Genomic DNA, 22772 nt, shown 5'->3' on the forward strand with positions numbered 1-22772 from the left:
GACTCCAGTGGGCCTACAAATGAGAGTAACTGTGATTAACCTCTGGAATTTACTTACCCATGTTTTGCACAACAGCTGACTGTCACGTACAAGTCCACAGCAGTCTGGTACTAATATTGTGTAATATCGTGGTTTGAGAAATCCCTCCTCCACCACGCTCTGGGGAAAGCATTCATCTGCACGGAGCCAGGAGGAGAGCTCAGCTGAATAAATTTAGGATTTCCATCGGGTGGAAAATTCTGACATTTCAGCTGGATTTTTTTCATCCTAAATTGAGAACTAAGGTTTGGAACGAAAAGACTAGACCTTGAGGTCCAGGTTGATGCACTTATCGAGCAATACCTACTTCAGAAGGGTCAGACAGCATCTGTTTCTCTTGTTCCTTGGGTTGGTGATGTACCCAAGTCTTCTTATCACCCAAAAGCAAGTGAGGACACAACTATAAGGAAGATGAAATTACTTTGTGTAGAAAACAAAGGTTCTGAGGTTATTTTGAATTTGATAGTGTTCAATTAAGGCATTTTTTATTAAAAAAAAAATTAAAAAGACATCTTAACCGTTCGGAAATGAGTGCTTTGTTTCAGTACATGGGATGAGTAGGAGTATCCTTACAAATCAGTTTGATATTAAAATGTTTCCTACTGTGGAATGTTTGTTTCTTTGCCACAGTTCAGGAGATGAAGCCATGCCTAGAGGAAGGCTTGGAGTTGTAAGGGCCCTACATGATTTCTGTAATGCTCTGAAGTCAGGTAAATCCAGATGAAGGGTCTGGAACAAGTGAAATTGCGCTGGCTTCAACTTGTTGCCATTCAGTAACGCACAGGTAGCAGTAAGAAAGCAATGGGATACAGTGTGAATTGATTCAACCCAAAACGTCTTAGGGTTGTCAAAAAGTATTCTTTTTCTTATTCCTGAGGTAGCAGGAAATAATTCACTTAATCCCCTTCCCTAAACAGTAAAATTTGAGGAAATTGTCCTAGCTGAAAAGTGAGAATTTTGTTTTCTTTCAGGAAAATCATGGGTATTCCCCCCCACGCCCCCAGTCTTTTATTTGATGAGACCTGCAGGTTCTGGTGTGGAGATAGTTAAGATTTCTTTTCCGTTTCCAGAAGTTGTCTTCTGGTCATGCCTCCTGCTCTCATTCCTGATGGATATGTCACCTTTGAGTAACTGGCATGTGGTATAGCTTGGAGCCGCCCTAAGAATCCATAGAAAATAAAGGCTTTTGTCTCCTTGTTCTGCTTATATTGGGGTTAACTGAGCTTTAGGACTGTGTTTGAATTTTGATTTATGTAGCGCTCAATGAAATACTTGAAATGCACTGCTGCCAGGCACCTCGCTATATTATATATGTGTTGCTACTGGGATGATCAGTTGCCTCTAATCAGGGTACTAAATGCTGCCTGATCATTCATTGTCATTGCCTCTGCTGGACAGACATGCACAGAAAGAAAGTCGTTATGTGTAGATGTTTCTTTTTTAAGAAATTCTCTCAAATTCACTAATTATTCCTTCTGCTTCTTCATATGCTTACGTTTCTTGCATCTGCTTTCACGGAAAATTAATTGAAATTTATGAGATAATTAATTTGAATTTATTGAAAAATGAATTCTAACGTTTAACTTGCAATGCAAAAACTCCTTGGGCGGCAGAGTGAGAGTATACTTGGAAGTTTACTTGAATAGTGCACTAGTGTCCGAGTCACAGATGTGACTTGTCTGATGATGCAAACCACCATTTTTGGTTTGTTCCATCACTGATGGAGTCGTCTGTGCCTTACAGCCAGACATGTCAACTTCTTCCTCAAATGCTCAAAATGGAAGATAAGCTCTAAAGAGATGGATTAAAATTCTCTTCTCCTTGTTTTGGTTCCAAAGGGTATCATTGCTCATCCTGTCCTTTTCTATTTCACCAGGCATCAGATGGTTCAAAAGATGATGATTTTAATTCATTTCAGTTTTGCTGTTGTACTTTTGATGCGTCCTGAGTGATATAGTATTTGACAGGGCTTGAAGTGAAACTGTATTCTATAAATAACCTTCCAGTTTTAATAAAGGAAAGGACAAACTCCAGAGGCCATTGTCCTGAAAAGTTCTGCCTTGCCCTTTACCCTTCTGTCAACCCATGAACGTGCAGCTGAACCACTCTTGCTCTGCAAAATAGATATCACGGCAGCTTCAGGAGATGAAAAGAAATTGTGTGACGAGCTTCATGTCCACCCTGGGCTGCACATTTCCTTTCCTTGTGAAGCATTTCGGACCCAATCCCACAAATCTGCTGGGCCATGAACTGTTACCTCAAGAGTAAGGGGGCTTCCACTGAGAGGGAGAATTCTTCACAGGTGTGAAGATGTCCTAAAGTTGGGTCTTTATTTGCTTTTTATTTCCTATCCTCCTGTCCTGTGTCTCCTAAGACACACAAAGTAGCTGTGTTTTCATAAGAGGAAAGTGCAAGGGTCCTGTTGTCGATGATCTTTCAAAGAACATAAGTACAATTGTGCTCAGGCTGTGGAAATTTGCCGTGCTCCCTACCAGGAGTAAGTACTTGTTGGATTTTTTTATTTATTTATTTTTTTTTTCCAAATGTGGTCTCAGTAGACCTCACTTTGCCTTCACCAATGTTCATATGTGGCCCCTCAGGCCTTCACCAAGGGTGCAGATGTTGCTATTTTGGTTTGTGGTTTCCATCCTGGGCTTGCCCAGCTGGCAGGGCGGTGGGGAACCAGCTGGCCATAGCTTTGTTTTTTGTCCTTGCTGTCTTCTTCATCTGGTCAATCCCGCTGGTTTCCTCCAAGCTCACCATCTCCTGCCCTCTTCACTCCCTGCAGCTTCATTCTCATTTCCTTCCCAAATGCAAAACATGGTTTTCCTCCTTCTTCAGCTCATTCACCTTCAGCTGCTCCCTTGCCTTTATGAAGCTATCGCTGCTTTGTGTTATTTATTGCTTGTTTGCTAAACAGCTGGAGCCCTGCTGAACTGTGAAATGATTTCTCCTTTCTTACCATCGCAGTCTGTAATGTGTCACATCTTTGAGACAGTTGCATGCTCTAAATCAGGGAATCTTTAATATCGTGCTCTCAGGTCTGGAGTTCTGCTGGGAATAAAGCTCAAATTCTCATGGACATCACCCACCAAAACAACCCTAGGTTGGGGCACGAGGAGGTTGTGTTTGAAACAGTGTTAATGACGCTGTGCTATGTGTGGTTCACAGGGCGGATAAACTCTATCTGGTCAACTTTTTTTTAAATTTTTGTGGCTTCCTATGATATGAGAGATGCTGGAGCACGGCAGCCACCTGCGATTCCAGCAAACCCAGTGTGCAGCGGCTGCACCTTGTTGGGCAACCAAAGGATGGAATATGAGATTGCAGCACGCGTTCTCTTTGTATTAGTCAGCAAAAAGTCAGACCACGGGGTCTACCGCGTTGTACCCTGGGCAAAGAAGCCATTTGGAAAAGCTGTGTGTAAGGAATAATGCATTATTCACTTCCTCAGTCTAGTTAGTGCATGAAAAATCATTATGACTGATGATAGGATTCCTAAATGCGAAAGAATCTGAACAGAAAGGAAAATACTTCCTTTAACATAGTACAACAGAATCCCCTGAGGTTATTTAAAACAACTGGGCAGCCAAAAGGCAGGGCAAAGATGCAGAAAAATCCAGAACACACAGCTCTTCCCTGACCCACAGGGCAATGGGGTTTGCTGTCTTGCTCTCTGGTGAACCTCTGTAAAGAATTCGGAGAGGAAATAAAGATGCTGATGAGGGAGGACACAAAAAATTGCCGAGGCATGGAGGAGACGGGTTAATTGGCTGAAGTGGAGCCTGGAGCCTGGTAGCTCGAGGTGAGCCTTCTGCTGCCTACTTTGGGGTGTCGGGAGGCCACTGAAATACAACTGAGTGATGAATAAGATGTTATAAGGTGATGGGACAATAGAGAGGACCAAGACCATTCACTGTAGTCTGCTGTGCTGTTTTTTTAGTTGCAAGGTTGGTGTCCCATTGGCGTTTGGGAGCTCCATAAGCTGAGGATTGTTTTCCTCCACGTGCAGAAAGGTTGGATGCTATTTCTCCCTGAGCAGAGCTTTGTCTTCTGTGGTTTTGGCTGCTGTGAAGCCATCTGGAGGTGTCAGCTTGCAGACGCTCGCTTGCCAAGCCGTGTTTCACGTGGAGACCAGGTAACGCCTGCGAACCCTTCTCTCTATAAAGCAGCAAGTGTTTTGCAGGTGGCACTTGAAGTGTTGATGTTCGCCTGCGATGGGCTAAACGGTCTGTGGCGTGCCTGCCCCAGGAGCTTGTCTTTCCAGGTCACACAACAGCATTCCCTGACTTCCAAATCCTCTGGGCTTGGCACCTCGGGCTCTTTGGGAGGAGGCTGGCAGCCGCAGCTCCTTAACAAATTGTCCCGAAGAAATGAATTACGAATCTGGCAGGGTTTGCCAGAGACCGGAGATCTTGATCTGCTGGAAGAAATGAGAAGCAACCTTATTCTCTCGACTTGTAATTTAAGGATGACACTGCGGTTTTAAGTAGACAAAGGATTGCTGAGATCACGTGTGATGGGGGTGTGCGCCCGTATGGGTGAGTCTCTTGAGTCCTCTCTCTTTCATTTCATACCTATTCTTATAATTCCATGTGTGTAGCATAGGCGATGTGCTTTTGGATGGGCCAAAGGAGAAGGGTAATAGAAAACCGCAGGATTTAGAATACGTATTACAGCATGGCGTAAGAAAGTAACAAAACAATGCTTCAATTTCTGCAGTAATAAAAAAATTTACATCGTGTTTTGGTACAATATAGGAGGCTTTATGAGTCTCTTGAGAGAGCAGAGCTTTCCTACTAAAGGTAGAATAATGGAAACTTTATGGGATAAAAATTTTATACTACCAGTATACACCAAAGGAATAATGGCTGGGAAAATTATTGTAAGAGGATATGGAAAAAAAGTCTTAGCTCTAGCATTTCAATAGTAATTTGAATCAGTCTCTCAAATGATCTCATGGAACAACTGCCTTCCGTGTATATTCACGCATTCTTAGTGGGAGTTGAAATAACTGGTATTGCTTTCTGAATTTTCATAATACTCTGCTTATCAAATAACGTACGGTTTGGCTTGTGTTTCTTAACTGGTTGTACACTAAATACAGCCTCTAGGCTCAATCTTGCAAAGATTGCGGACTTGCGAGTAGAACTAAGATCACACAGAGAGTTTGAGTTACTTTTGTTGACAACTGTTCTGGGCATCGGTTGATCCATGATAATTGTGCCCGTCCTGCTCTCATCATGAAGAACTGCATGTTACACGTGTCATATTGGCCATGGTTTGATCTCATCCTTAGTTTGATGGAGAAGGCACTGCCCTAGAAAGCGGGGGAAGCTGGAGAAGAGAAACCTGGTTGCCCGCTCTTTGCTGTCACATTAAAAAAAACCCAGAAATCTTTGAAACGTTGCTGTTGACTTGCTGTGTTTTCAAGTCATTATGCCTGTTTGATGCGGTTTATAGTGAAATCAAAGCTATCCCTGTCTCTGAATACCTTGTCTGGAGTGAGCTCCTCAGAGGACTTCAATGCAGAGGCTTCAAACCACTTTAGTTTTGAAGGTGCTCACTGGCGTGCTCACGTTGCCCCGCAGCACGTTGGGCTATAGCACAGCTCAGGTGTTTTGAATTTCGTGCGAGATATCCTTCTAAATGTCCAAGTGCTTGCTCGAGACCTTGCCCTGTATTTGCGGTCTGTATAGGGTGGCTATGAAACAACTGTATTTAACAATCAGTGTTGTTCAAATGCAATCAGCCGAGTGTAATTTCTCTTAGGAAAAAAAATGAAGTATTTTAATTATATTTAATATTAGTCCTGCATAGACACAAATGCCAGCATGATTTATTTCGTTTAGCAGTATATTCCTCTCAACTGAATTATGTGTAATTGTGTAGACATGGTCACTTTAAATATTTTATGGGCTTGTATAATGTAAGACAGAGTGCAGCCTGTAGGGCCAGCAAGAAATATTGCTGTATAACTTTTATTTAATTTTATTTCAGCAGTTTAATAATTCATTTTAACTGGATTTGAACATCGGAAGGAGCTCATGGCTAGAGTGTAACCTGCTGCTGTAGTTCTCGAATAGACAAGTCAGATGAGTGAAAAGGAGTCTTGAATAGCCAGCGGAGACGAGCTATGCATGCGGTCAGGTTGTCTTCTAATAAGAAATATCTGACTTGTTTGCCGCTTCAGAGGCAAAGTGCGTTAAGGGTTTGAGCTGGCTAGAAGCTTTCTGACAAGGTAGGGTTATGTCTTGTGGAAAATAGAGACTTATCAAAATGAAAAGCGTTTTAATGAAATGGGAAGGGTTCCTCTGGAGACTCATCTTCTTTGCTGCTATTTTACCTGTAGTCAGGATTTTGTTCCTGGAAGTCCTGCATCACTTTCTCAGGCAGTATGGTACCCTGGTCCCGCTCATGGCCTCCACGAATCTCTCAGAGATGGAATGTAGTTGTTCGGTCTGTGCTGTTGTCACCCTTGGCATCCTTGGGATGTCACAGGATGGCTTTCCACCAGCTGGGGCAATTTTGGACCTCACTGAATTTGGACAGGATAAAACATTATTCACTTTCTGTCTTATATTTGAAAGGAGGCAGGAGGGATCACCAACACGGTCATCTGCCTCTTGTTCCTGCTTATCATGACAAAATATGTGAAGTTCTCACAGGCAAAGCTAGTGTTTTGCAAGGGACACTGGAGGCAGCTGAGCCTGATGGGTTTTACTGGAAATGGTAAAACGCTTCATGTAAAAAGGGAGTATGTTCTGTATGTAGGGGCGGTTGTGTTTTAGACCATCCTCTTGTAATCAGTAATTCTTAATTGGCTATGGGGCTTGATGTGGTGAAGTGCTGAACACTTTTGCCAAGCAAAATGCATTAAGGATGCTCAGCACCTCTGCAGGCTGCTGATTTCTCACTAATACAGTGTGTGACCCATAGCTCACCTGATTTTCAAAGTCATTTGCCTTGTAAAAAAAAAAAAAGACTGCCATTTTTATCAAGAGAAGATATTGGCATTTATTCGCAGGATGAGTATTATTTAAGTCAGATGTCGTCCTTTTCAGGCTTTGCCACTGGTCGTGTCATAGCTGGGTTTGAATATGACTTATTTCAGTGAGGTAATTAGTAATACGGCCAGCTTTAAACGCAGCATCCACAACTGCTTCTCACTTCTGGCTAATACAGTACAAAATCTGTCACTGCCATGCTTTTCATCTGGAATCCTCCACCTGAGGATGTCTGATGTCTTCTGATTTTATCTGCTTTAAAGTGTTTAGTTGCTCAGGTAAATGGCTAGAACTTGAAGTATAAAGCACTCTGTAAATAAAACAGTTGTCCATCCAAGGAGTCTCTGCAGAAACCATGTAAATAGATTACAGTAAGGGTCATTGGGAAGCTTATCCGTATATCTGCTTAAGCTCTTTTTTTCCCCCCTTTTTTTCTTTTCTTTTTGTTCTTACAGGGTCACATGTAACAGAGTAGCCTTTTGAGCCTGATGCAGAACAAGAGCATCTGGTTTAATGTCTGCTCTGTTAATAAAATCATGTTATTATTGGATGACCAGGATGTACCTCAATAGATCCAAGGCTTTGCGTCTTGCTTTGATAAAGCAAGAGATGGTCGAAACCTCCACGTTTTAAAGAAATTAAATACTTTATAGCCTACGTGAGTTAAAAAATTTGTGCTTGCAGGTCTTTTGGTTATTTGTGAAGTCTTTCCTAGAGAGGTAAAACTGATCATAATTTGATACGATGCAGCCTAATACTTATTGCTTTACATGGAGTAAATGTCCAGATTTTGTATCGGTTGCTTTCATTTCTCTGAAATGACCCAAACTGCCTCTCAAGAACTGAGATGTAATAGCTCTGGACAGAGGAACTGTAATTAGAGAAAGGCAGGGGGATAAAAGGGCAGAAACGAACATGAGTTCCTGCAGATCAGGTTCCCTGCTTCCGGGCGTGCTGTATCAGAGCAGCCTTTGCTTCCCGCGACTCTGCATCCCCGTAAGCTTCAGCCTTGGTGCCCAAGAGTCCAGGTGGAAAACAGCCCCACGGGGAGGCACTTTTATCCTTTTGCAGCAGGTTCCATGCTGGCACCTCCTCTTCTGGAGACCTGGGTCTCCATCCTGGCAGGGAGAGGGTGGTAACCATCTCCCAGTCCTTCAGGTTTCTACCTAGTACTTGCCAAGTGACATCTTGTGTCTTCAGTACAGTCTGGCAGGTCTTCCTTCCCCTTCCTCCTGTCCCATCTTTAGAGGCACCGTTAACCCATTCTACCTCTGCGTCTTGCCTTGGTCTACATGTGTTTGTATGGCCATGCATGAATGGTAGGAATGGGTTTCTTTTCCATTAAATTGAACCCTTCTCCTCACACCAGCTGCCAAAAGCTGACAGCTACTGTGAAGATGTAAAATCCAAAAAAACCCCAACCCTACTGATATGTTTTATAGGTGTAGACCCTTTGGATTAGAGTCAAACAAACTGTTGATGTTTTGGTTTGCGGACTGATGAGAAAGACTGGAGGGAAAGAAGGCAAATAAGGTGACTGTATAGATATGAGTGGTTTTTTGGGGCAGTTTCTAACTAAGAAACATAATTTTAAGAGGCTCTGAGGGGTTAAGCAAAATGTTCTGCATAGCTGAAATTATTTTTTTTATGTATTTTGGGGTTGATTTTTTAACAAATCTAGATAAAGCCCTCGGAGTTGTTGCCATTTCAAATCAAAAGTCAATTAAATCTCAAATCTGAATTTTGAATATTTTTGGTTAATTTTACTAGGTGTTTCTCACTGGGAAAGTTTGTCAGAAAAATTTCACCTACTACTTACGATGCTAGACAGCATATTTCATGAGACATTTGTGTTTTGACAAAGCAAGCTCTGTCATACAATTTGGTTTCGCATATTTTTATACCGACACTTAAATGTTGGGCTTGAACTACTCAGCTGTAAGAAAATATATTTATAATCTCCTTGCAGTCACATATTCTTGCCTGCTGAAAGAGTTGGTTAGAGTAATTTGTAACTCTTCCAGATAATTTTAAAGAATACGTGTTTCGGCAGAAAAAAGGAACTGCAAACAGGAGCTCAGAAAATAGTTTTTCATCTGATCATACTAAAGGCAAGTGCGGAGCTTCCAGCGAAGCTTGCCAGTGAATGAATGTTGCTGTTGGAAGGATCCCACACTTGGATTTGAACATATTGGCCAACCGTGTTGTATAGGTGGCCAAAAGAATGAATTCTACTTTTAGAGAAAACACCTGTCCCTGCTGCCTCCGGTCCTGTGCCGCAGATTCCGCTTGGCAGCAGAAAGGGATAGAACAAGTGTGCTCTATTTTGAAAAGTATTTTTGGCACTGCAATAGTCTATTCTTACCTTCCAGATGTACCTCTGAAAATATTCTTTTTTTTCTTACGGTCTCTCCATGAAGTCTGTGCGTGCATCTCCCTTGTGACTTCCAATGTTTTCATCTCCTATAGGGGTGTGAGGCGTTTGAACCACGCCGTTTATGATACAGTAAGTAGCTGGTGAGTTTTGTGATTGCTTGAGCTGGACTCTTAATAACCATATTTCTGCCAGGGATATTCAATGTTTCAGAAGAAAACTGTCAGCAAGCTTGTTTTAAAACCTTTGTTTGAGCAAATGTTTGGGGTCACCTTACCTCCAAGGTTCATGGAACAGAAATATGAAGGCAGCCAGGGCAAGTTAAATAATTTATTTGAGCAAATAATCATAGGAAAGTGGGCTGATATATTTGTATGGGGCTAAAACTTTCTTCATCGTGGAGGTTGACTGAAGAACTTAAGACTCTAGCTGGAGCTGTCAAGGAAAGGCATAGGGCAAGTGAGCTTGCTTTCTTTGTTCTTCCTTTTCCAAGCCTAAAGATCTTAAATTCTTTTCCTCTGCATATGAGTGCTAGGAGGACTGTAATTACCTAAGTGATAAGAATGTTGATTAATGCTGCCCAGGCTGTTGATAACACCTATTTTAAAAGGTGAAAGCTTTCCTATGTGTATGCTCCTGTGTATTATAATGGAACATGCAGTCAAGAATTCGGCATTTTCCTCATGACTCCTGGTGTGTTGAGTCATCACACAAGCCTCTATTTGCTCTTTGCTATTCATTTATTTCATTACCTTATTTAAAATGACTTGGAAGAAAGAGTATCAAAAGCCTCTAGCTTTTTTTTATTCAGCGTGTTCTTTTTTCCCCTAAAAAAAAAAAAAAAAAAAAAAAATTCTATTTACTAAGCAGTGAGCATCCGCACAGTGCCAGAGATGAGCTGGAAATAGAACAGTGACTTCACCAGCTAGTTTTATAATGGAAAAACTGCAGTTAGCATAGATTTTGCAATGCATGTAGTTGATAAAGCAGTGTGAACAGCTTTGCAATGACTGAAACTTCATAATTATATCAACACAAAGCACGAGCCAGTATTTAGATGTGGAGTCAATTCTTTGTTGCTTTCTTCCTGGAAGTCTCAAGGCCATAAGAATTTAACAATCTGTGAATAAATAACTGCTATTTAGCTCATCAGAGGTGGTGTTGCAATTCTTATTGCCTCTGAACTTGCTTAAAGCTTCTAGATTTAATAGGAAAACTGCAATTGCAACTACATAATTGTCTGGATAACTATTATTGCTTGTAATAACATTACTCACAGTTTAATACTCACAGTATAATAGAGCATACTTGATTTTGGGGCAGAGCAGTGGCATATAAAAGCACCCTCTTCAGTTAAATTCTAGGAGACAGCAAATTTTTAGAAGGTTGGAGGGAGCTATTACATAAGGACAAATATTTACCTAATGTAATCAAACTGCTCTTTAAATCAGAACAATAGTGGGAGTGCAGTTACTATGGCTCTCTGTAATTTTGTGCTATATTTGGCAAAATTTGGCAGGACTAAAGCCACAGCTGATCATCTGATTTTTGAAAGGGAAGAAAAGAATATGGCAGGCTTGCATTCCCGATCTGTCCTCGAGATGATGGCGCGGGCTCCCTTGATAACCCTGAGCAAGGAAAAATCATCCCAAGAAATATTTACTGAAAAGCCCCTTGCAGCTCTGCAGAGCTGCGATGGTGAGCGTAATTTTGAAAGGGGCTGTCTTTAGGTGCCTTCCCGCTCCTCCCCTTCTGTGCCTTCAGCAGGTGGTTTAAAAGGACACCAGCCTCATCATCCATCCTGACCTCCTGCGGGTCCAGAGGAGGCCGTGAAGATGCTGGGAGGGCTGGAGCCCCTCTGCTGTGAGGACAGGCTGAGAGAGTTGGGAGGGTTCAGCCTGGAGAAGAGAAGGCTCCGGGGAGACCTTAGAGCCCCTGCCAGTCCCTAAAGGGGCTCCAGGAAAGCTGGGGAGGGACTCTGGATCAGGGAGGGGAGTGATAGGACGAGGGGGAACAGTTTTCAACTGGAAGAGGGGAGGTTTAGATGAGATGTGAGGAAGAAATTCTTTGCCGTGAGGGCGGTGAGCCCCTGGCCCAGGTTGCCCAGAGAAGCTGTGGCTGCCCCATCCCTGGAGGTGTTCAAGGTCAGGCTGGACGGGGCTTGGAGCAACCTGGTGTGGTGGGAGGTGTCCCTGCCCAGGGCAGGGGGTGGGACTGGATGGTCTTTAAGGTCCCTTCCAACCCAAACCATTCTATGATTCTATGATCTCCCCACACCCCTGGCCCAGGGCCCCGTTTCAGCCCAGCTGGGGGACGCCAGTGTATGCCCCAGCGATGCTGTGGGATGTCGATCTCCTGTTCTGCCATGAGGCCCCACTGAGCCTGCCTTGATCTGCTTGTGATCTTCCAAAGTGCTTCTTGCTATGAATGTATTTCCAAAGTACTTCTTACTATAAGCAGAATGAAGCTGGTGGATAAAGCATTCTCTAGGTCATGCCCTTGAAATACTGATTTACTGACCCCCCAGTATGTACTGGAGAAGGTCCTATTTCCCTGAGCTTTTCCAGGATGCAGAATTGCGTCAAGAGATGGATGAGTGGAGACATTGAAACAAGGGTAAATTTGACTGTGTGTTTTTGGAGGAGTTTTTTTGTTTGGTTTTTTGAATTTGATGTCTTGCAGTTGGGCTGAACGCGAGTTCTGCTTATTGCTTAGGACTATGAACATGAGACTGCAATAATTAGTAAGAGATAATTAGCACAATCACAGTAAATTATGCAACAGCTTGAGCCATCTGATATGACACAGAGTCTTTGCATACTTCATAAGTAACCTTTTGGAGAGCATTTCGTGCTTCAGCATTGCAAAAAATAGAAGTGCAGGAGTGAAAACAATATCTTTTCTTGACGACAGTTGATAAACATTTTTCCTTGTCTTTCACCTGTTTATTTGTCGTATCCCGTTTCCACATGCATTAGAAGGACGCTAAAGTTACTGGCAGTTCGGGAAGCACCAGAGGTACCCGTGTGGGCATTACATGTGGAATTGTCCTGGTTTGAGGTACATCATTGTTTATATGAGTGATGCTCTGGTAGACTAAATGCTGCAGCTGGCAGACAGAAGGAGTAAAAGTGTATGGTAAAAAAACCCCACTACTGTATGAGATGAAGCTAAGAATACGATGACTTTTCATAAATGGCATCAAATCTTTGAAATAGCTGATCTTTTGCATTTTTATGTTGAAAAGAGCATACCTGATTTACCGCTCCAACAGAAAAGCTAGATACCATTAATGCAATGAACAAAAATGGCATTTGTCGGTAGCATTTCGCAAAATCACAAAAGGTGAAATCATTTGTTCTTTAAAAGTAGTCATGGGTCTAGCTGACTTTTTCCTTTTTTTTTTCATATTTTTAACTGATCGTGTTTTTTCTCTCATTTTATTGTGGGAGTATTTTAACCTCATCATTAAAATATTTAAACTTTATCCATATTGAAAATATGAGTAGAAGTACTGAAATATTGAGGCTATATGGAAAAGAATTACTGTAATGCATTCAGCCATCTAACTTTTATTAGTCCCGAAGCAATTAGGTCAATCTTTTTTAATGAGCAGTGCTCCTTGTAGTTTATTGTGTTCCATAGGCTGGACAGAAGTAATCACAGGGTCACGGGTCCACTTTGGTGGTTTTCAAGCTGAAGTTGGGCCACAGACACATGCTGTGGAGAGCATAAAATACTGTATTTTGGGGGTTGCAGATCATGCTTTTATTGTTGTTGCTTGTATTATTCAGAGTAGATAAGATGCTATATCTTCTGAAAAAGGGAACTCATGCACACAACAGTCTGAAAATTGATGATCGAGCAAATTAAAGATTGAATACAGAGCCAGGGCCTTCCAGCAGTAAACTTGGCTTGGCAGCCTGCCCTGATGAAGTTGCTAACCCTTCTTTATTGTAGTTCTACATTTTTATTTGGGGGTAATCATGCTTACCTAGGTTCTTGGGTATATTTGGAATTAGCTCATGTTATCTAACACTTGAAGGATGTGAAATGTATGATCAAGATGTTGATTTACCTGGTGATTCAGAGGAGGAACTGACTCTGAACATCCTGAAAGCAAGGTCTGAAGAGTAGAAGTTTGATGTACCTTTAGAAGACATCAGCCAGTCTTGGCACTTGGCCTTTCTTCCCCAACACCCGTTGTCCTTCCTCAAGGACACGTGGTATCTCTTTTTCCGTCAGCTTTCTGCTTCCCCCCTATCCAACCCGCTTGCTGCCCTTTGTTTCTTTTTTTCTGTGAAGCTTAATTCTTCTTTGCCTAGGGTAAAGTCTTAACAAATTGTTGTAAATAGCATTGCCCCTTTACATTAGTAGCAGAATGATTTGCTTGGTTTGCTGCTATTTAGCCTGACTGAAACAAGCTTCTGGCGTATAATTACTTATTCTGGTCATTAAATCTCTGTTAATAATGTACTGTATTAGATGCCATCTGTCTATTCAGAGAGACTCCTGTCTGCTGAGTCATAAGTCACTGTGTCAGATGCTGGGGTTGGTCCGTCTGCGTGTTATGGATGCCCCATTCGTGCCTTTCTTGGGTCTGGAATAAGAGAGGACAGGCCACGTCTCATCACCTCTTTTAGTCCAGAGAGGTTGTGGGAAAGCACGTGGATTCTCAGTATGGCACAAGGGAAATGGAGCATCATTGAACAGGCAGGGTTGGGAGAGAGAGAAATTAATGAAAATCAAGAAATAAGACGAACATTGTTATCATTATCGATTTGGGAAGACCTTAATTAGGAATGGCAGTAGATTCTTCGTTAGCTATTTTTTTCAGATGAGATTTCTCTTTCTGAAGAAGATGCTACGGAAGATCCAGTTTTTAAGCAAGGCTCTCCTTGGAGCAGTGGGTGGGAAAGGAGATATGAGGCCCATAGCTGAATCTGCCTCACTGGGTACAAACCGGGTTGTCAGGCTCATGCTCAGGAGAACAGCGTGTTTCCCCTGCTCCGGTCCACCAAAAAACCCTGTTGAGAATCATTTGTTTGTTTGTCTATGGCCTACGGTATACAAAAATTCAGCTTAAATTACCAGAATGGTTTGGTCTGGTTCAGCATTTATAATTTTTCTTGTGATTTGAAGATGTTTGAATTTCTGGCCAAAGCTTACACCTTCTAGGGACTCTTAAGTAACAAAGCCCTGAGGCAGGATCATGTTTGTAAACAGAAACTTTACCCTGGACTCCCTCCAGGACTTTTTTCTGTGATTCTTCCTCCCTGTGGAAAGCAGGCTTAAAAAGCAGCAGTGCTTTGATATGAATTTTTCTCAATTGAAGTTTGGGAACCAGTCTGCTCAAGCTGTTAAAAGGAATCAACAAAATAATTTCATTCAGGCTCCTAAAGCCTTCCCACTGATCTCTCATAAATGCCAGCTTTATCAGAGAACTGTATTACAGATTTTGGGTGAATTTCTTACTGATTTATGTCGCTTGCCTTTTGTTCCTTTAAAGATAACATTTGTCTTGATATCTAGAAGATATTATTGGTCCAGTCAGAACCTCTTCCCAAAATGCTACCCAAAAATATCCAGTGAGATCCAAGAAGAAACCAGGCGGAGCAAAGAGAAACACTTCATTTTACCTATCCATAAAGAATCCACGGGGAGATTTTTATTGAAGGACTTGTGCAGTACCTTGTGCAGTAAGTGAAGGAGAATGCATCATTTCCCCTAGAAGACAGGCAAATTGAATAAAAGTTCTATCTCAAAGGTTAGGACAGCCTGGATAGCTCATCAGCTGGATAACCATGTGATAGACCCAGAGGCAACTTCAGAACTGTCATCTCAGCTATTATCAGAGGAACTAGCCAAGGAGTCGGTGGATGAAGTTAGCAGGCTACTTTCTACGTGGGCATCTGGCTCTTGCAGCTGAGAGTTCAGTGCAGCCCATCTGCGCTGCCCATCCTCTTCCACCGATGCTGCCCAGGCAGGTAGGAATGTAGAGGAGTCTCCTGTTCTAGTTATTGCATTTCAGAAGTGGATGGATTTTAAAACATAAGTAGCTGATAGGCTGATGATCAACCCCTGAAGAAGAAACTTCCACCTGAGTCATGGAAATGAGCTTAACGGAGTCAATTCCTTTGGTACACTTTTCAGGAATTTTTGCACGTTTGTCCACTTAATGTGCTCAGCAAGTGTTGGTAGATTCCTCATGTAAAGAATGAAGGCAAGACTAATAGTGCAAAAAGCAGACATGCCTTGTTTGCCCAGTGTGACCTCGGGTAGAGATAGTGCAGGGCACAGGGTAACTGCGTGTCCCCTGAGTCACGGTAACTGGCTGGATGCCTGTCCTCAGCCCGCAGCGGACACAAGGTTAAATACCCTCTCTGAAGCATGCATGAAGATTAAACCAAGCGTATTTATGGTTTTGAACTGGAAGAGGGGAGATTTAGATGGGATATGAGGAAGAAATTCTTTGCTGTGAGGGTGGTGAGCCCCTGGCCCAGGTTGCCCAGAGAAGCTGTGGCTGCCCCATCCCTGGAGGGGTTCAAGGCCAGGCTGGACGGGGCTTGGAGCAACCTGGTGTGGTGGGAGGTGTCCCTGCCCAGGGTAGGGGGTGGAACTAGATGGTCTTTAAGGTCCCTTCCAACCCAAACCATTCTGTGATTCTATGATATGAGCATGCCTATTGCAGCCAGTTTGTTTTCCTTCATGTTTGTGGTGAGGACAGGGTGCGTGCCCAGGCAGGTACTGCTCCAGGTGGCAGGTGGTGACTCACTGATGCATAGTAATTCAATTGTGTGTCTGGCCTCCGCGAAAAATTTTCTAAGTCTCTTCTCTTGATGGATAAGGGCCTTTTCTAACAGCATAAATAATTCTTCCGGCCTTTGAAAATACATTTGAGTTAATTATAATTACAAAAAAAAATGAAATTGAAGGAATGAGATTAATTTCAAGCATATATTCTGTTTATGGGGGGGGGGGGGAAGGAGGGGAACCAAAAACCTGTAAGCAAGAGGAAACATGGTCAGAACCTGAGGTTTTGATGATGATTTCTCTGTACTTGAAAGGACAGTTTTTCTGTAAGGGAAAGAAGTAGGGAAGGGGCGTTTGCCAGGTTGGGAGCCTCTGTTCTCAGACTCTTGTGCTCAGCTCACTCGTGCTCTCCTTCACCTTTGTGTGCAGGTTTAGCAAGGCAGGACAGGTGGTGGCTGCTGGATATCTCCTCTTGAAATGGATTAGGAGGGGTTTATAACCGCCTTTCCATCATTGAGACACTATTTTGTATCTCTTCTTTACCTGGGCTTTGGTTTGGATTGAACTTTTACAAACTTAATATTTTTTAATATGGTTGAAAATTGCAAAAAAAACTTAATGGGAGAAGTAAAGTAATAGAGGGATGGATAGCTGGGCAGTGAAAGCATTTCGTCTCTTTTTCTCAGGAAACCAGGTTTAAAAAGGAAAAGCTCGTAGTTTTTTCTGGGAGCCCTGCACTGACTCCTTGGATGCATTTCTACGTTCTTGGATTAGTCAGGATAAATCCCTAGGTAATACACAGGAAGGGCAGTGAGTTGTGAAATGCAAAATTTTTCTGCAACAGGCCAATTAGTGTTTTGCTTCTGCATTATTTATAGAAGCTCAGTTGAACCCGATGGATAAATATTCTTCCTATAAAGCCAATCGTGTATATATACACTACTTTTGTTGCATATTCTGAAGGTCAAATTTAAAATCTGCTCTTAAATGGACTCTCTGCTGTTTATTCTCTGTTCTACTCTTAGGTGTGTGTATTCGTTGTACCAACTTGTTTCTTTGCCAGATCCATCCTTTGTCTTTCTGTATATGAAATTGTGTTTAATCAGTTTTATGCCAATATCCTGCCTGCAGATAGCTAGGTTTAAAAATAGACTGGCTTAGCTGTGTAAAGATGAGATACCCGAAATCATCCGTATGGGGCAATTGGATTGCTTTAAATGAGGGGACGGTGCCAGCATAGCCTTAACTATGAATGAGAAGAGTGTACTCAGGGGCTTTAAATCAAGCAGGGCAAATCAGCCTTAACTCTGTTAGACTTGCCAATTATAGGTTTGTGATGTAGTTTTCCCCGCTCTCACCACAGAGGGTGTCCGTTCAAGTCCTTTGTGGTCCCTTTCGCTGCCTCTTAGTGTCTTCTATACACACATCTACCCTTTTGCTATCTCGGGGAGATAGCATATTATCATCTTTTCAGGCATATTATTATTGTCTTTTTGGTTTTTTGATGGGATGATGTGTCTAAGGTCACCCCAAGGAGTCTTGTTGGCACTTGGAATTGAGTACACAATCCAGTGCCATCGCCACGTGGCTTCTTCTGGTGTTACGATGGCTCAAGTCTACACAGCTCTTGCTTGGCAGTGAGAAGAGGCTTCATAATGGTTTTGATGTATTTATTTCTGCTGCCTGTCTTTCGGTTCTGTGGGACTTCTACATCTATGCTGAATCTTGAGTTGTTAATAAAGTTAAGAAGCAGTGAGTGATTGCGACGCAGGATGGGAATCATTAGCATTCTTCTGAAACAAAAGCTTGAGTGAATATGTTACTTTAAGCTAATTTCCACAGCATTGTTTTGCAAAACAATGGAAAGAAGCAGTCGCATCTGATTTTGTGAGGGGGAACAGTTGTTTCCAGTTTGTCTACCAATAGGACAAATCCAGCCCCAGATGTCTAGATTAAAGTCTAACCTTTAATCCAAGACATGGTCACAAAAGCCTTGGATTATAATGATTTATTTTAAGAGTTTCCTTCCCCAGAAGCCTTTCTGGTTTTTTGGGGGTTTTTTTGGCTTTTTTTTCCCCCGTTTTGTATTACAGATGCTCATTTGTGGGGAAATTTTATAAACATGGCATCTGCTGCCAGTGAGTTTGGAAATTGCTGCTATTTGTCGACGGCTTCTTTTTTTTGCAAATTGCACACGTTAATTTCTCTGCGCATCTAAATATCTCTTTTGAGATGTTCTGGCTACTCCAGGCTCTTGCCCTCAGCCTGCCATACCTGAGGAAGCTGCCTGCTCTCTTCTGACCACTGGTCTTACCTGCTCAGGAATCCTAAAGTATTTTTCTCCAGAATCTTATAAAACAGTGTACGCATTGTAGGAAGGAAATAAAAGGCATGTGAACCTCACTGAATGGTAGGCTGACAGACCAGACTTCATTAGTCTTGTCCTAAACTCAATGTTAGTGTCACTTGGTTGGAGATAAGCACCAAGACAGTGAATCTAAACGAAAAGCAGGACACTTGGTAGGCAGATCTGCATTTATTTTAACACATATCCAGTTATTTTATGCCACATATGCTGGAAACCATGGGAATGGTGGAGGAAGAAATCCGTCTTTAGAATTGTTGTTAAGAAGGGATGAGACTTGGATTGTTTGGATGCTGGGAGGGTGGCTCAGAAGTGTCAGTGTGTATTTGCCTTGTCCTTAGACTGTTCCCTGTGTACCCCATCAACCATATCAAGAGCCTAAACTGTGGGGTTGGTGAGGTTTATTTTCTTTTAGCCAATATGTTTGTTCTTATGTTAAATTTGCCTTTTGTCTGCAATCACAGATTTTTACGGTATGGAAATTGATAGGAATTTTTTTTATATATATATATATTTTTAACTTCTTGGATATCTCTAACCTGGAATGAGATGTTCCTTGCTGTTGTGCCGTTGAGTTGCTGGATATCCCCCTGTGGCTAGTACAGCATTAACACGCTGACGTGCCCAGCAAACAAAAAGAGAAAATTGGAACAGAATCTGAATACATGTGTATTTGCTGTTACAGCAGTTTTCTTTAATAAATGCTTCTGGCCAGACTGCAATAGCCTATAGCAGATTTTAGCCAGCCGTGGACTGTCTGTCTGCATGCAAGCTCCTCTGGATTGATGCCCAAAAGGCCCTGGAGCCTGGGAGCCGTGGCGCACTGAAGGGCAACAGCTCCTTTCTGGGATCCAAATGCAGCAGGACTTGAGAGCTACGAGCAGGCTGGGCAGGCTCTGGCCTCCTAGAGGCTGCTGAACTCCGTGGGTTGCCCCACAAATTGACAACTTGGAAGCACGGGCTAAATGCAGTGCAGCAACCTGGCAGGCGGAGCGGCCTCGCTGCGTGGTGAGGGCAAGCTGTGCCGTTGAAGCTGTAAGTGTGTCTTTCCGTATCGATTCTGCTTCTTTTCCTTCTCCGTCATAACCAGAGGTTAACTGAGTGGTTGTACTTCAGCATTTGGTTTTCTGGGCCGGCTTTTTGTGGTGCTCAGGCGTGTAATCCTTCCCCCACGCTGGGGCCTGCTCTACAGCCGAGTCAGTCCAGCAGCATTCCCTGCTGCTGGGCAGCGGGTAGATGCTGAAGAAGCGCTAAGTCCTGGACTGAGAGATTATTTTAGAGTGATTTCCTCCCTTACCCCTTTTTGCTCTCCTGATATTCCCCAAAGACACGGTAGTGGTGGCATGTGGATGTGGATGGTCTCCGGTGTACCCTTGGCTTTGCTTCCCGTGGTGGCTGGTGGGTCTCCTGTTGAGTTTGGCTTGGCAAGAGCCTTCTGCGTAAGCAGGTGTTCCTTGCGCTGGAATTTGTTCACCTCCCTGCCTTGTCAGAGGCCAGAGTTGGATGTTCTGAGCTGCCATGGGCTCTGAGAGTCCATAGACACCCTGTTCCTTAGTACTCTTTCACTGAGGGTAAAACCCATTTAAGTAGATTCAATTTGAGACAGGTATTTGTGAATTATTTAATGATGCCATAATGAAAGTCGAAGGCTTATACACCAGGATTTCCTGAAATGGAAGAAAAACCTTGGCACCCAGATGAAAAAGAATTATACTTGCAAAATTCATGAACTCCTTAAAAAAATGCCTTTTCCTGGAAGTTCTGCCCTCTTCCCTTCTACCACATTTCTGTGAAAGCCTCCAAATCGAGCAGATTTGAACCACGTCAGGGAAGTAAAAGGGGGCTTTGGATTTATTGTATTCTTTGCACAAACTCTAGTGTGAGCAATACTTAACACTTCCTGAATCACTGACAGTCCTGTAAACTGTTTGGTAGGTGATGATGGTTTATTCTTTCTAATACTGTTGGTTTAAAACCAAACCAAAACAACGCCCAATACTTCCACAGCTGGAAGTGAAGTAAGTAGGGTTCGTGGAAATGTCCTCTTCCTTAAAACTATTCCGAGAATGCTGGTAGTGCAGAATTTGGCTTGTGTAATTGAATGAGGGTGAAGGGCTGTAGCTGATGCCATAAGTATAAATAGAAATAAATACTATCCTTAGATTTATTCTAGATATGAGCTGTTTATTCTCTTGGAAATACTTCCTTGGTGTTTTGGGTTTTTTTTATCAGACAGTTGGAAAAGTTGCAAGGTAGCCTTCACTCAAAAGTCAGAATTCAATAGTGAAGTAATAACGTGATCTCACAGGGCAAATAATTTTTTACCAACTATACTACCCTGAAGATAAAGACATCTTAACATATAAGCACCATGAAGACAGGCAAAGAAAATTGTACTGAGCAATTTTTATCTAGCATGTAACTGAAGAGATACAATTTAGATATCCCTGGCATAATAATGTAAAGCCCAAAGCATCTCAAAATCATATTATTATTGAGGAAGGAAAAACTGCGGCAGGTATTCCAAAAGCTAAATTCTGTTTTTTCATTGACAGGAAAAAGTCTTCTATTTTGTGTGAGCAGGGACAACATAAAACAGACCAGTACGTCCTCTTGGGTTAGCTGGAGGTATAAAAGACTAAAAAAAACCAAACCACAAACCAACCCTCAACCTACTCAACTACCTTAGTTTTTGAGCTTGAAGAGGTGACAAAACTATTAAGGCAACACATAAATATAACTCGCTTTTCTGAAGCAATTTTGGAGACTCTAGGATAACAAGGTAAATGGAAGGTGATTTTTGCCTTGCTACCCCCACCCTCCTCCACCACCCTGGTCTACATCAGAAGGTGATGTCAAGCTATTTAATTTCCCTTCGTTTGGTTGGACTTATGCCATTTACACTAGTTAAAGGCCTAAGCATCTTTTTATCACTGGGTTTTATTTTCAGTCTGGTGTTTGTTCTGCGATGCTGCAATAAGAATGAGTCCTGCTACAGCAGAAACAGCCTGAGAAAGAAGACATTTTTTGTAACGAAGTGAATTGCACAGCTTTACATGTAAAATAGGTTAACTTACAATGCAGGAAATAGGTAACAGCATTTTTTCAGCTGATAAACCCTCAGTTGCAATACATTTTTAATACTTCAAATCCAAATATTTTGTGACTTACAGTATTCTCCTCAAGTCCTCATTTTATGGTGAATGTGTGCAATTATCTTTACTAAGTACTATCATTCTCCACTGAAAAATTTGCATTTTTTATCTTCAGTCTCATTTATTAGTTCTTCTGCTTCTTCTACACTCAGAGTACATTGTTCTGAAGGTACTTTATTTGAAGCGGAGTGCAATTTAGATTCCACGCTGTCAAATTAGTTTTGAGAGGGGATTTTCTATTAAAATTGTGAAGGAAATTCCCCGTAGTGAGACACGAGGAGCAGTACGCGGTGAAGAACTAGAAGCAGGCATCTGGCCTGCCTAGTTCAGCTGCTTCTAAAGCTGATGGAGAGAAGGGACACTGGCACGTGTGTGGCAATGGCCTTCTGGTGTCACCCATCACCTCTGCAGTTGGCCTGAGTACAGACAAGGGATGGAAGAAAGGGAGGAGAAGGAGGGAGATAAAATCCATCAGCAGCACTCTGCACACTTATGTGATCTATTTTGGCTTATGAGGAACCCAGTAAATGCGGTTATCATGTATCTTAACAGTGGATTGGGTTTTTTTTTTAATATGCATATACTCTCCTGCCCCACAATTTACTTTTAAAAAAGGTTTAGGGGAAACGTGGGCCTTGCAACAAATGTGCAGTTTTAGATGAGCTGGTGTCCGTTACGGAAAAAGAGCGCCTCAACTCAACTGGTATCCTCATAGCAACTTGGTTAATTCTTTTAACAGAATTACTCAGATGATATTACTGTCCAGTTTGTTGATTAACAGATTTTTAAACATTTTTATAGGAAATGTAAGAAGCAAGAACCTTTTTCCACTTGGAAGCTGATTCTTTAATCGGCATATATCTAGCATTTCTTGGAATGTTTTGTGAGTTATATTTTAACAACCGCTGTCAGTAACCATACCGAACAAAACCTGCATCCCAGGTTTCTCTAGTGAAAAGATATTTGTCTTGGGAATTGACTTGAAGCTGATTTGATTTTAAAAATCCATGCCGCGTTCTTGTTTCAGCTGCAGTGTGTTAGCTGTATGTCAGTAATGGCAAGTCATGATTTATTTTTTT

At 42.2% G+C, this 22772-nt stretch overlaps 1 protein-coding gene across 3 annotated transcripts in view; it reads left to right on the forward strand.

Moving 5' to 3' along the window:
• The window catches only part of FGF13 (fibroblast growth factor 13), a 273215-nt gene that overhangs the window by 58118 nt on the left and 192325 nt on the right, over nucleotides 1–22772 (forward strand). Inside the window, exon 1 of one of the 3 annotated variants that reach the window (XM_063346492.1) lies at nucleotides 4558–4580. The exons of the other annotated variants lie outside the window; for them this stretch is intronic. Within the exon in view, the coding sequence (XP_063202562.1) occupies nucleotides 4559–4580 (22 nt within the window). The 5' untranslated portion in view covers nucleotide 4558. Of the gene's footprint in view, nucleotides 1–4557; nucleotides 4581–22772 lie in introns of those variants that run through there. 3 annotated transcript variants of the gene reach the window in all.

The sequence above is a fragment of the Chroicocephalus ridibundus genome, chromosome 9, assembly GCF_963924245.1.
Source record: "Chroicocephalus ridibundus chromosome 9, bChrRid1.1, whole genome shotgun sequence".
Lineage (NCBI taxonomy): Eukaryota > Metazoa > Chordata > Aves > Charadriiformes > Laridae > Chroicocephalus > Chroicocephalus ridibundus.